We start from the raw sequence: 12880 nt of genomic DNA, 5'->3' as shown, positions 1-12880 counted from the left end.
AAGTGTCTTCTGCAATTAGTGATGCTAAATGCAATCATGGGAAGCCTTTTAAGGAGGACTCAGAGGAGACAGGTTCCATTCCTGCTTTGGCTGGTGAGCCTCTCCTGTGGAGTTCATCCAGGCCATCCATCGGAGTCATCAGTTTCACAGCCTGCCCTGTGGATTTTGGACTCTGCGTTCCTATGGTCACGTGAGACACTTTCATAAATTTTATATTTGCAAGTGTTCCCTGTTGATTCTGTTTCTCTAGAGAACCCTAACTAATACAGTATGTTACTTGAGACTCAGCTCATTCTGTGCATTTTTTCTCACTTTTACAAGTTCCTATAGTACTTATAAATGCACTATCAGAAATTTGTCATTTATTTGATTTACTTGTTTATTATTTATTGACTATTCCTGGTACAAGCTGTGGTTTTAATTGAGTCAATGCTACTTTTTTTCCTTTCTTCCTTCCTTCCTCCCTCCCTCCCTTCCTTCCCTTTCTTTCTTCTTCCTTTTACCTTAGTTGTATGGTTGTACGCTTCTCCTTCTATCTTTTATTTGCTTCTTAACATTTGAGGGTGCCAAGGCTTTTCCTTTTCAAGGTTATCCATTACCTAATACTCACTTTTAGAGGTTTCTGTATTTTTAAAACTTTGTCTGCTAAATATACTGATATCTTCCCCAATTAAAAAAAACAAAAACACTTTCCTTAAATCTAAGATGTATGTCTGTGCCCTGCTTTTTCCTTCCAATGCCTTTGTGTATTCCAATATGACCATGACCAGTAGAAATTACTAACCAGCTCTTCCCTGCTGGTCTGAATTAAACCAAAAATGACTTCTCTTTCTTGATTCTCCTATTTTCTATATCACCCATTCCAGGAAATTGTATTGCTTTGAAAATTTTGAGGATTCCTTTTCAGGCTGTCTGAGCATGTGCTTTTTTGTTTGTTTGTTTTGTTTTGTTTTTTTAATAGCATTCAGACATGAGCATTTAATCTGCCCTACAGCTAAAGAAAGGCTGTAGGAAATCCGAATGGCTCAGATCTGATTGGGCAACAACTGAAATATCAAGATTTCTTTCTACTTACAGTTTAGGGCCTTCCACTTTTCCAGTTGTCTCAGATACACATACACACACACACACACACACACACACACACACACACACACACACACACACCTTTGAACTCTTTCCCCGTATATAACACAAATCTTAACACATTTACTCTCTTGTACATATAATATATATAATACTGTACTCTATTATTCACATGCATTTATAAATATTCCCACACATAAGCTCAAATCTTATTAAAAATTTTTTTTCAAATAGGAGGGAAAATAGATGAGAGACGAAAAGAGAGGAAGAGGGGAAAAGAAAACACCAGGACAGACTAGTCGGAATGAATAATGTGACTGGCTCAACAACAGGCTTGCACATTAGGGATTTACCCCCTTCTAGAAGAAGGATGGATGCACTTAGCTGTTCTTTCATCCCATTCTCTTTGCAATGGTGCTTGTTTATATAACAGATGTTCCTTGTTGGACATCCAGTCTGTGAGATTTAGTCCTCTGTGTATAAAAATCTTTTGAAGAGTTGTTCTGAACTCAACAACTCTGGCCCTATTACCACCATTCAATCACTTACTTAAGTAAGTAGCCCACAGGTTAGAACAAAACAAATGGAGAAAAAGAAATAGGAAAGTCATTAAATTAATATGTTAGATTTCCTCCATTCCCATTTCTTCTTTCTTAGAAGGCCTATTTGGAGACTGCTTGCTGTGATCATAAGACCCTGAACATTTGCTTTGGACATGAATGCTAGAAAAGAAGAATCACAGAACCGAGCCATCGTCAGAATAGCAGCTCATTTACCAGACCTCATTGTCTATGGAGATTTCTCTCCAGAGCGACCATCTGTGAAATATTTTGATGGAGTCTTGATGTTTGTTGATATTTCAGGCAAGCACAAAAGTGATATACAATGTGGGTGAGGAAGAGGCTTGTATCAGAATTCACATGCAGAGTTTGATTGCACAGTTTGGGTGCCATTTCCCACTTTTGGGCTGTCATAGCAGTTATTCTCTACTGAGAAAATGGGAGTAAGGGAATATTCTGTGGATCCGTCTCTCTCTCATTTTCCCATACCCCAGCATGGGGTAAATCTAGTCATGGGCAAATCTTTAAGATGCCCACACTCCATACCTGGAACAATAGGTTCCGAGTCTTTGTCTCAACTTCACTGACTCATCCCTCCAAGCCTCACACACATCCCAGTCAAAACTGACCTCAGAAAATAAGTGTGCCTTGACTGTAAATGTGCTGCCTCTTCAGAAATGTTTGGATTTTGCATTTCTGTTACCATAGAAAGAAAGTTCTATTCCAAGTTAAAGGAATTGCAGTCTTTTACTGTCATGTTGAGAAATTTGGAGTGAGGGGTATCACAGAGCCTTTCCCTGAATTTTAAATAATAAGCATAGAAGAGGCTGCATATCTGGCACTTGACAGGTCAATAAAATCATTAAAAAAGAAAACCTGCAATTCTTTGAAAACTGAGTTCTTTTGCTGTTCAGAATGGGCCTATTCTGGCTCTATTTTATTCTTTCAAGCAGTCAGGAAAATCAACTGCACATTTATTGCAGGTTTTACTGCAATGACTGAGAAGTTCAGCACCGCCATGTACATGGACCGAGGGGCTGAGCAGTTGGTGGCGATCCTCAACCACTACATAAGTGCGATAGTGGAGAGTAAGTGTTACGTAGATTTCTGTTTGAAAATGTTTCAGTTCATTGTTTTTTTTTTACTGCACTTGTTGGTTATATCCTGATTATTACCTAGCACACTTCATTTTTCCCATCAAAATATAATAAAATACAAGTAAAGGAATTTTATCAAAACTTACTAATACAGACTATTCAAGGGAAAAGATGGTTTGCATTAGTTAAAAGGCTGAATTACTTTTAAAAGAACTGTCATAGATCATGCAAAAATTAGTGGTCTTTCTATACACTAGTAATGAACTATCTGAGGAGGTAATCAAGAAAAAAATTCTATTTACAACAGCAACTAAAAGCATCAAATATCTAGGAATAAACTTAAACAAGGATGTAAGGACTTGTACATAGAAAACTACAAAACATTGCTAAAAGACGACCTAAATAAGTGGAAAGACATTCTGCATTCATGGATTGAAAAGCTAAATATCTCATTAGGATGTCACTTCTACCCAAATTGATCTACAGATTCAATGCAATATCAATTAGAATTTCAAAAGCTTATTTTGTAGGAATGGAAAAGGTAATTATCAAATTTATTTGGAAGGGTAAGGGACCACAAATGGCAAAAAAATCTTGAAAAAAAGAATGAAGTGGGAGGACTGATGTTTCTCAATTTTAAAGCATATTATAAAGTTATGTGGTCAATACAGCATGCATAAAGATAGACATATCAATCATAGATATATCAATCATAGATTTTAATGGAATTAAAATGATTTAAAAAATAGACCCTCATATCTATGATGAATTGATTTTTGACAAGTCTCCCAAGTCTACTCAACTGGGACAGAATAGTCTTTTCAATAAATGGTGTTGGGAGAACTGAATATCTATAACCAAAAAAATGAAAAAGAACTCCTATCTCATACTCTATACAAAACTAACCAAAAGGGATCAAAAACCTAAATATAAGAACCAGTACCATAAAACTAGACAAAAATGTAGGGAAACTTCTTCAAGAGCTTGTGATACATGGTAGTTTCTAGACTTTACAGCCAAAGCATAAGCAATGGAAGAAAAAAACAGATAAATGAGACCTCCTCAAAATTAAATACTTCTGTGCTTCAAAGCACTTTGTCAAAAGGGTGATAAGTCAGCTGACTCAATGGAAGAAAAATTTGTAGATCAATTATCTGATAAGGATTTAACATCCAGGATATATAAAGAAATCCTACAGCTCAACAATAAAAAGACAACCCAATTAAAAAATGGGCAAAAGATTTTGAACAGACATTTTTCCAAATAGGAAATGCAAATGGCTAAAAAGAACATGAAAATATGCTCAGCTTTACTAGCTATTAGGGAAATACAAATCAGAACTACAATGAGATATCATTTTATACCTACCAGATTGGTGGCTATTAAACAAACAGGAAACTACAAGTGTTGGAGAGAATGTGGAGAAGTAGGAACAATTATTCACTGCTAGTGGGAATGTAAAATGGTGCAGCTGCTATGGAGGGCATTTCCTCAGAAAGCTAATTATAGAATTGCCTTATAATCTGAAAGCAGGGACACAAACAGACATTTTCACACTGATGTTCACAGTAGCATTATTCACAATTGCCAAATGATGGAAATAACCCAGAAATTCATCAACAGATGAATGGATAAAATGTGGTATATATATATATACGATGGAATATTATTCAGCAGTAAGAAGTATGGAGTTCTGAAGCATATGACAAAATGGGTGAAAAACTTAAGGACATTATGTTATGTGAATGTCAGACACAAAAGGACAAATATTGTATGCTCTCAACTAATATGAACTAATTATAATATGTAAACTCATAAACATAAAATATAGAATATAGATTACCAGAATATAGAATAAGGCTAGAGAACAGAAAGTAGTTGCTTATTATTTACAGAGTGTTTTACTAGGTTGAACTTAAAAGTTTGAAAATGAATACAGGTGATGGTAGCACATTATTGTGAGAATAATTATCAGTACTGAATTTGTGGGTGAATGTGGTGGAAAGGTGACTTTTAGAATCAAGTATGTCACCAGAAGAAAGCTGGAGGTTAAAAACATGAGAATGCATAACATAGTGAATTTTGTGGAGGAAGATGACTATAATTAACTGTACACATATAAAAAAAAGGTCTTTCATGAACTAGAACAAATGTAAGACACTATTAGATGGAGTTAACAATAGATGGGTATATGGGGAAAATGTACCGCAAACCATGGACTCTAGTTAACAGTCATATCTTAATATTCTTTCATCAACAATAATAAATATACCATACCAGTTCAATGGATCAATAATAGAGGGAGTAAGAGTATGAGATGTTTTTTATTTTGGTTTTTTTATTTTATTTTTATTTCTTTCCTAGAGTAATAAAAATGTTCTAAAATTGAACATTGTTACATCCCAGAGTATATTAAGCAGATAATCAAAAAATATTGCAAAGTCCCTTGAGGAATGGGGGAAAAAATAAGGAACTATAAACTTTACCACTAGGGAAACCGCTGATACTGTGTCAAGCAGTAGGAACACCCAAATCAATAGGCCAAGTCCTTGATCTTGAGGCTTGCTCTTGTGAAGCTTATGTATATAGTGGAGAAGCTTAGCCTACCTGTAGATATGTCTAAGAGTTACTTCCAGAGAACCTCTTTTGTTGCTCAGATGTGGCCTCTCTCTTTCTAAGCCCAACTCTGCAAGTGAAATCATTGCCCTATCCCCTACCTGGGACGTGCCATCCATGGGTGAAAGTCTCCCTGGCAGCATGGGAGATGATTCCAAGGGATGAGCCTGGCCCTGGCACTGTGGGATCAACAATGCCATCCTGACCAAAATGGGGAAAAGAAGTATAACAAATAAGGCATCATGGCTGAGAGAGTTCAAGTAGTCGAGAGGCTGCTCTGGAGGTCACTGTTAAGCAAGATTCAATTAGACATTGCTACTTATCATAGCTTGCCAAACCCCAACCAAAACCATTCCTGAGAATCTTAAAGAACACCTAGGGTATTATATAAAATTCTACAAAGGTTCCATGCACTAGGGTAACTTTCCAGAAACCTACAACCTCCAGATGGGTCCCTGGACCAGATAAGTCCTAAAATTCAGAGGAGCCAGCTTCTCCAGAACTTCAACTAGTTCCATCCCCCTATCCCATATTATTAATAGTCCCTTCCAACATGAAAAAGGTAGAATGGGCATAGCCCAAGTACGCTTAAAGAGTGGGAGAAAGATCAAAGGTAATGGTGGAGTTATACAGAGAAGGTAGGGTTTAACAAATGAGTATGATTGCTGAATTGTTATAATGATATTTCTTTTGGTCTCCAGTATCTTAGAGCAACTGGAAGTAGAATCCTAAATGTGTGGAATTGTAACCCATACAAAACTCTGAAATCTGTTCTACAACTAATTGTTTAGATGTGCTTTGAAATTTATTACCTTTTTGTATATATGTTATTTTTCATAAAAAAGAAGAAAAAATTGATTATGATGATAAATGCACAGCTATATGATGATATTGTGAACCATTGATTGTACACTTTGGATGATTACATGGTATGAAAAATATATAATATATGTCAGTTAAAAAATTGATCATGGTGATGAATGCACAACTATATGATGATACCATGAGCCATTGATTAAATACTTCAGATGGTTTTATGGTGTGTGAATATAATTCAATAAAATCACCTCATTGATAAAAAAGAACTGTCATAGTGTTCTAGTTTGCAAGCTGTTGTGAATGCGATATACCAGAAATGGAATGCTTTTAAAAAGGGGAATTTATTAAGTTGCAAATTTACAGTTCTAAGGCTGTGAAAATGTCCCAAAGTTAAAGCAAATCTATTAAAAAAATTGTCTTAAGGCACAAACAAGAGGTTATCTTCACTCAAGAAAGGCCGATGAAGTTCAAAGTTTTTCTGGAAACTAGAAAGGCACATGGAGAACATTGATGACTGCTAGCTTTCTCTCCAGGCTTCTTGTTTCATGAAGCTCCCCTGGGGGCATATTCCTTCTTCATCTCCAAAGGTCTACTGGCTGCATGGGCTTTCCTGTGACTTCTTGTGGCTCTCCTCTCGTGGTTCTCTTTTAAAGGATTCCAGTAAACTAATCAATACCCACCTGGAATGAGGGGAGTCACAACTCCATGGAAGCCATCTAATCAAAACTTACCACCCACAATTGGGTGGGTCACATCTCCACGGGAACAATCAAAAACCTCCCAGTCAGTAATATTGAATGTGGGTTAAAGGACATAGCTTTTCTGGGGTCCACCACATATTCAAACCGGCATACATAGTAACACTTCTATATTCAATAACTCAAAAAAGCTAGTATCAGTATAACCCGAATCTAGTCATTGAGATTGATATTGTTCTGTGAATAGATAGTGAATTTTAATAAACTTATCAGTAGTTTGTCTCTTATCAGTAGTGCTTCTGAATCACCTACAGCTGACTGAAAAGTTTGGTTACCATCTTGTTTGCATTATAAATTTGAACTATTCATCAAGAAAATGATTTATTATTTTAAGGTAAACTCTACAATTTATCCATGCTCTAGGTTTCCTAGTAATACCTTAATATCACTACTAGACAAAATGTAACGCTCCTTAAAAGTAAAACAGTGTCTAATTCCTTTTTGCATTCTACTCAGCACCTAGTATACAATAGGTTCTCAACAAATTTGTGATGATGCATAACTAAGAGAAAAATCTCCATTTATCTCATAAAGTCTAAATTTTAAAAAAGCCCAGGTTGATAAACAAAACCCAATGTGACCATGTTATGGTTTCCTCGTTTCCTGATTCTCAGTTCTCCTGGAGTCCTGTCACTCATTCACCCATCCGTGCTCACTCGATCACCAGCTAATAACATTTACTGATCAATAAAAAGCATTCCATTATGCTTGACCGGGAGAGATATAGCTGTCCTCAGGCCTCATCAGTAACTCCATATTCCTCTTTCTTGTCTTTTCCCATTCACTGAAATGGAGCATGTATAAAATCTAGTTCAATGTACACATTCTACAGTGAACAAAACAGACTCTATTGGATTAAGTGACTTGTCTGAGATGGTAAATTTGGTATAAGTTTATTCTCCAAATTACTGGTCTCTAGCACCAATTTCTATTCCACTGATGAAGAATGAATTTTTTTTATTAGGTTTAAGAAATCAGAGTTCAATGTAACTTGTTTTCTTTTTTTCTCAGAAGTGCTGATTTTTGGAGGAGACATCCTAAAGTTTGCAGGTATGGGAGCTCACAGAGATGGAGCAGTTAAGAAAGGGGTCCTGAGATGCCTGTGTTCTGACAAAGGGAGGCCTCTCAGAAAAAGTATTGGCCAGGAGACTGGGTTGAAGAATATTCGAAAAGTAAGTTTCTGTACAGATTTCATACAAAATAGACATTCCCAGGGAAGGTCAAAAGCCTCTGGTGTGTCTGTCTCTTAAAGGTGATGCACTGCTAGCCTTGTGGAAGGTGGAGCGAAGACAACTGAAAAATATTATCACAGTGGTAATTAAATGTAGCCTGGAGATCCATGGATTGTGTGAGACCCAGGAATCTGAAGAAGGCCTAGATATCAGAGTCAAGATAGGTAAGTGTTGACGAAAGAATAGTTACTACTATAGTTCGGATGTGGGTCCTGACTCCTGAGGGATCTCTTTCCCAAAGGGAAAACAATGGAATATGATGGCTCAGCCCTACCACCATGTCTTGAACTTTGGATTCAGACAGACCAGAATGTAAGTTCTGGCTCCTTCACTTACCATTAAATGAATGTGAGCTAATCATAATACCTACCATACAGGTAATTACAAAAAAAGAAAATTAAAATAGTGTAGTGCCAGTCACACAGTAACCATCAACAGCTGAGCTGAGCTGCCAGGTGTTGAAAAGTAGCCAAATAAGACAAGACAAAATGAAACTAACAGTTAAGGCTTTAATCACTTAACTGTGACAGTATAAGCAAGAGGGTAATCCAGAGAAAAGCACAGCTTCCCCTGTTCCATTTCTTGCAATGGAACGGCACTGTCAGGCAAGGAACAGATGCATCAGCACCGACATGGGGTCATCTCATTGCCAAGGAAGACTTTGTCTAGTGAACAAAAGGCCCCTGCAATTTTATGGATCTGGGAACTGGAAAGAAGGAGGGTTAGGGGCCTAGGAGTGGAAAAATCCTGTATACTGAGTCACAATGGAGAAGTGTCTTCTAGGTCTCCCCCTTCTCTGCCTGAGAAGGAGGTCACAGCAGCATTGCCTCCTTTAAGAGAATGCAGAAAAATCTAAGAGCATGGTTGGCAAGAGGGGCCTGAGTTCTTGTTGCAACTTCCCTCAGAAGCGGCAGAACACTGATTGTGCACTGAGTCCGGTGTGGGCAGGACAGCTTTCCACCACCACCCCACCACCCCCACCATGTCTGTCTGGGAAAGCCTTTATAATTGCCTATAATGGGGCCTAAAAAATCACACATAGGTTTTTTTGGCCAGGAGCCAGACCCCTCAATAACCACTCAACAAAATAGTCATTATTACTACTGTTGCTAATACTATTACGTCTTACTGATTGTCAACTATGTGCATCATTAAGTACAATAGAGAGTAGTTTATCATTACATAGAATCAGCAATATTATTAAGACTGATCATCCCCCACGTCTTAAGAATGTTGTGCAAAACACGAGTCAGCCTGCAACATAGCTCCAGCTTTATAGAGGGCTTTTTATGATCACCCATATATTATAATAACAATAGCATACATTCCCATGTGGTTTTGTGACCGTTATGCACGTTATGTCTTTTTCCACTTTACCAAAGTCCTGAGGTATAAACATTATTGTATCTATTTCAAAGGTGGGGAATGAGATTCTGAGAGGTATAAATGATGAGTAGCAGCTAGCTTATGGTTGGTATTAGTTAAATTCTGCCTAACTAAACTTTGTAAACTTAAAATACTGAAGCATCAGAGTGAGTGGTAACCTCAGAGGTTATAGAATTCATTGTTTCTCAACCTTCTTTGTATTATGTAATTCTAAATTTCCAGGTAAGTCTAATATTCTGTCAAAAATTCAGTCATTATAACACCAACATTTTATCTACATTAACACCCAACAAATCTGATATAACATTCTTGAGAATGATGGGAGCCCAAATTCCTCATGTACATGCTGATTGACTAGTAGAGAGGTGAGTTCCAGCACCCTTTCCTTTTTTTAAAAAAAAATATTTATTTTTTATTGATATATATTACATATTCATATACCATGTAATCATCTAAAGTGTATAATTAATGGTTCACAATAACATCACAAAGCTGTGCATTTATCATCACAAGCCATGTTATTTTCTTTTTTGTGAAAAATAATATATATACAAAAAAGCAATAAATTTCAAAGCACATCATAGCAATTGTAGAGCAGATTTCAGAGTTTGGTATGGGTGACACACCTATGTATAAGTGTTTTCTTTTTTCTTTTTTACTTCTGCTGGAGAGATGCAAATGTTCATAAAATGATCATGGTAATGAATCCACAACCATGTGATGATACTGCGAGCCATTGATTGTAACCATGTAACCATGTCAAGAATGTTTGTATGTCAAGAATCTTTGTATGTTTGTTTGTTGTTTACAATAAAAATTTTTTTTCAATCCTATTAACTTTATAGCAATCTTCATGCCATGTTAGCATCTGTTGGTATTTTGATTATATCCATATCCCCAGTGATTTGCAGCTCAAAACAAGTTTACTAAATGAATGAATGAATGAACCATGTAAAAATTATATGTGTATATGAACAAAGACGAGAAGAAAATAAGCAAAAGTGAAATACATGTGCATGTTAGATTGAAAAAACTTATGGATAATTTAAAATTTTAATGTTTTTATAACAAAATATTTCTTTGTAAAATGAAAAAGAAAAATAACATATATTTAAAAAGCAATAAATTTCAAAGCGCATCATAACAATTAGTTGTAGAACAGATTTCAGAGCTTGGTATGGGTTACAATTCCGCAGTTTTAGGTTTTTTCTTCTAGCCCCAGCATCTTTTCTTTTAATATATCTGAGCTTCAGTATGTTTCAGATGGAAAACAAACCATATATACCATCAGTAGAAATCAGCATTGACATCATTTTGCACAGTCGAGAAAAAAATTTAAAAAACAAACAAATTATATCATTACAGACATTTAAAGGGATTGTTTGTCACAGTCTACTGTTTATAGGTCATTTATAAAATATTGTGTGTATGCCATATTTTACAACATTCTGTCTTCTGTTGTTCATGTATCAAAATCTTCAGCTACCAACATGAAAAAAAAGTCAAGGCAACACTGCTGAATTGGAACACTTGACTGTCAAAATGCCATTACTTTTCCCCAACCCTCTAACTATTGCCTGAAATTCTACTCTTGGGATTTCTTTTTAATTAAAACCTCAGTCTCTGATAAAATGCAAATCCTCCTCAAATAGGAATTATTAAAATTGTTCTCTGTCATTGCCTTTAAGTATAACTACATTGAAGAAAAGGTAAAATAACTCTGGGGAGGGATAGGGCCATCCAGGGAGATGAATGTCACAGAAAGATGAAAACTAGTAGCTTTGGGAGAAGGGATGTTATGGAAGGCCTCGGGATGGAAAAGACATTCTTTGGTTCCTGTGCTAAAATTTAGGAACCTAGATTTTTCTCTGAGGTGATATGATCACACCGAGATTTTTTCAGTGCTGCTTGGGAACAACCCAGAACTTCTTGTGCAAACCTTTTTTTTTTTTTTTTTGGCCTTCTTGCCAGGACTGGCTGCTGGCCACATCAGCATGTTGGTCTTTGGAGATGAAACACACAGTTACTTTCTAGTGATTGGTCAGGCAGTGGATGACGTGCGCCTTGCACAGAACATGGCACAGATGAACGATGTCATTCTGTCACCAAACTGCTGGCAGCTCTGTGACCGGAGCATGATTGAAATTGAGAGGATTCCAGAACAGAGAGCTGTTAAGGTAAGTGTGATGATGCCACCTGCAAGAAGTTCTGCCAGTTTGTGCCAGAGGTCCCTTGCCAAAAGAACCACTGAGAAGGCTGGTTCAATGAAGCTCCTGGGCTGGAGACTAAGATGGGGTCAGTTTAGGTCTGGGCTGGTTAGGTTAAGCTGGCTTAAGAGTTCTTGATACTTTTTTTTTTATTATTATTACATGGGCAGGCACCGGGAATCAAACCCGGGTCCTCGGGCATGGCAGGCAAGCCCTCTTACCTGCTGAGCCACCGTGGCCCACCCTTGATACTTTTTTTTTATGGAAGGAGCAAAGACTGGGAAGTTCAGGGAAGAAAGAATTAGGCTTCTCTTTGTGGCTACCTAAGGATTTTGTGGAATTTGATATTGAGGACTTTAGGGGAGCGTGGGGAGCCTCTGGCCTTATGGAAGGATCAAGGAACAGGAAGTGTCTCCTGGCTGTTCCTAGGGGCAGAAGGGTGTAGTTTTGAGGGCTGCCATTGGCTCTCACTTTTATACCCATTACCTTCAAAACCCAGAGATAAGGGGCTCACTGAAGGTGAGAATTGTAGGTGAGCAGGTACAGCAAAGTACAGTGGCAGTGAGGGAGATCTTTCTTATGGCCATATCCAGTAGAAATTACACTGGTTAAGGTGAAAATTGACTGTAAGCAGAACTGTCCTTGGCATATAGCCAGTCAGAAAAACTGTGCTTTGAGAGAGTGAGAAGAGGAAGACAGCTGTGTTGCTAGCTGAATTAAGAGAATGGAACTAAATGGCAAACAAAAAGAAAAGACATAGAATCTAATATAGATGCTGACAAAGACGAGAGGCATTCCCACCTAAACACATCAGTCTACAGCCTCACCACCCCCACACATGCTTCCAGCAATCACATTGAGGCTGCATGACCTGACTGGCCAACAGAAACACCCCATTCCCATCTTCTTCAATCATTCCCTACACCTTTTAAATTAAAAAACAACAACAACATGAATTTTTAGACTCACAGAGAGGTTGCAAAAATAGTACAGAGCATTTCCATATGTCTGACCCAGCTTCCCCTAATGATAACATCTTACATAACCAGAGTGTGATTCTCAAAACCAGGAAATTAACACAGTTTCAATACTATTCACTAATTAAAGACTTTATTCAAA

At 37.1% G+C, this 12880-nt stretch overlaps 1 protein-coding gene across 5 annotated transcripts in view; it reads left to right on the top strand.

The window, feature by feature from the left end:
• The window catches only part of ADCY10 (adenylate cyclase 10), a 130421-nt gene that overhangs the window by 15227 nt on the left and 102314 nt on the right, over positions 1 to 12880 (top strand). For 4 of the 5 annotated variants that reach the window (XM_077156883.1, XM_077156882.1, XM_077156881.1 and 1 more), the window contains exons 2-6: positions 1744 to 1949; positions 2630 to 2734; positions 7948 to 7986; positions 8189 to 8332; positions 11526 to 11731. In XM_077156883.1, coding sequence (XP_077012998.1) covers positions 1802 to 1949; positions 2630 to 2734; positions 7948 to 7986; positions 8189 to 8332; positions 11526 to 11731 — 642 coding nt within the window. In that variant the 5' untranslated portion in view covers positions 1744 to 1801. Of the gene's footprint in view, positions 1 to 1743; positions 1950 to 2629; positions 2735 to 7947; positions 7987 to 8012; positions 8109 to 8188; positions 8333 to 11525; positions 11732 to 12880 lie in introns of those variants that run through there. The other variant, XM_077156884.1, reaches the window with a different exon arrangement.

Source organism: Tamandua tetradactyla, chromosome 4 (assembly GCF_023851605.1).
Source record: "Tamandua tetradactyla isolate mTamTet1 chromosome 4, mTamTet1.pri, whole genome shotgun sequence".
Taxonomy (NCBI): Eukaryota; Metazoa; Chordata; class Mammalia; order Pilosa; family Myrmecophagidae; genus Tamandua; species Tamandua tetradactyla.
The sequence above is the reverse complement of the archived record's forward strand: the minus strand, read 5'-3'. Positions and strand labels throughout refer to the sequence as shown.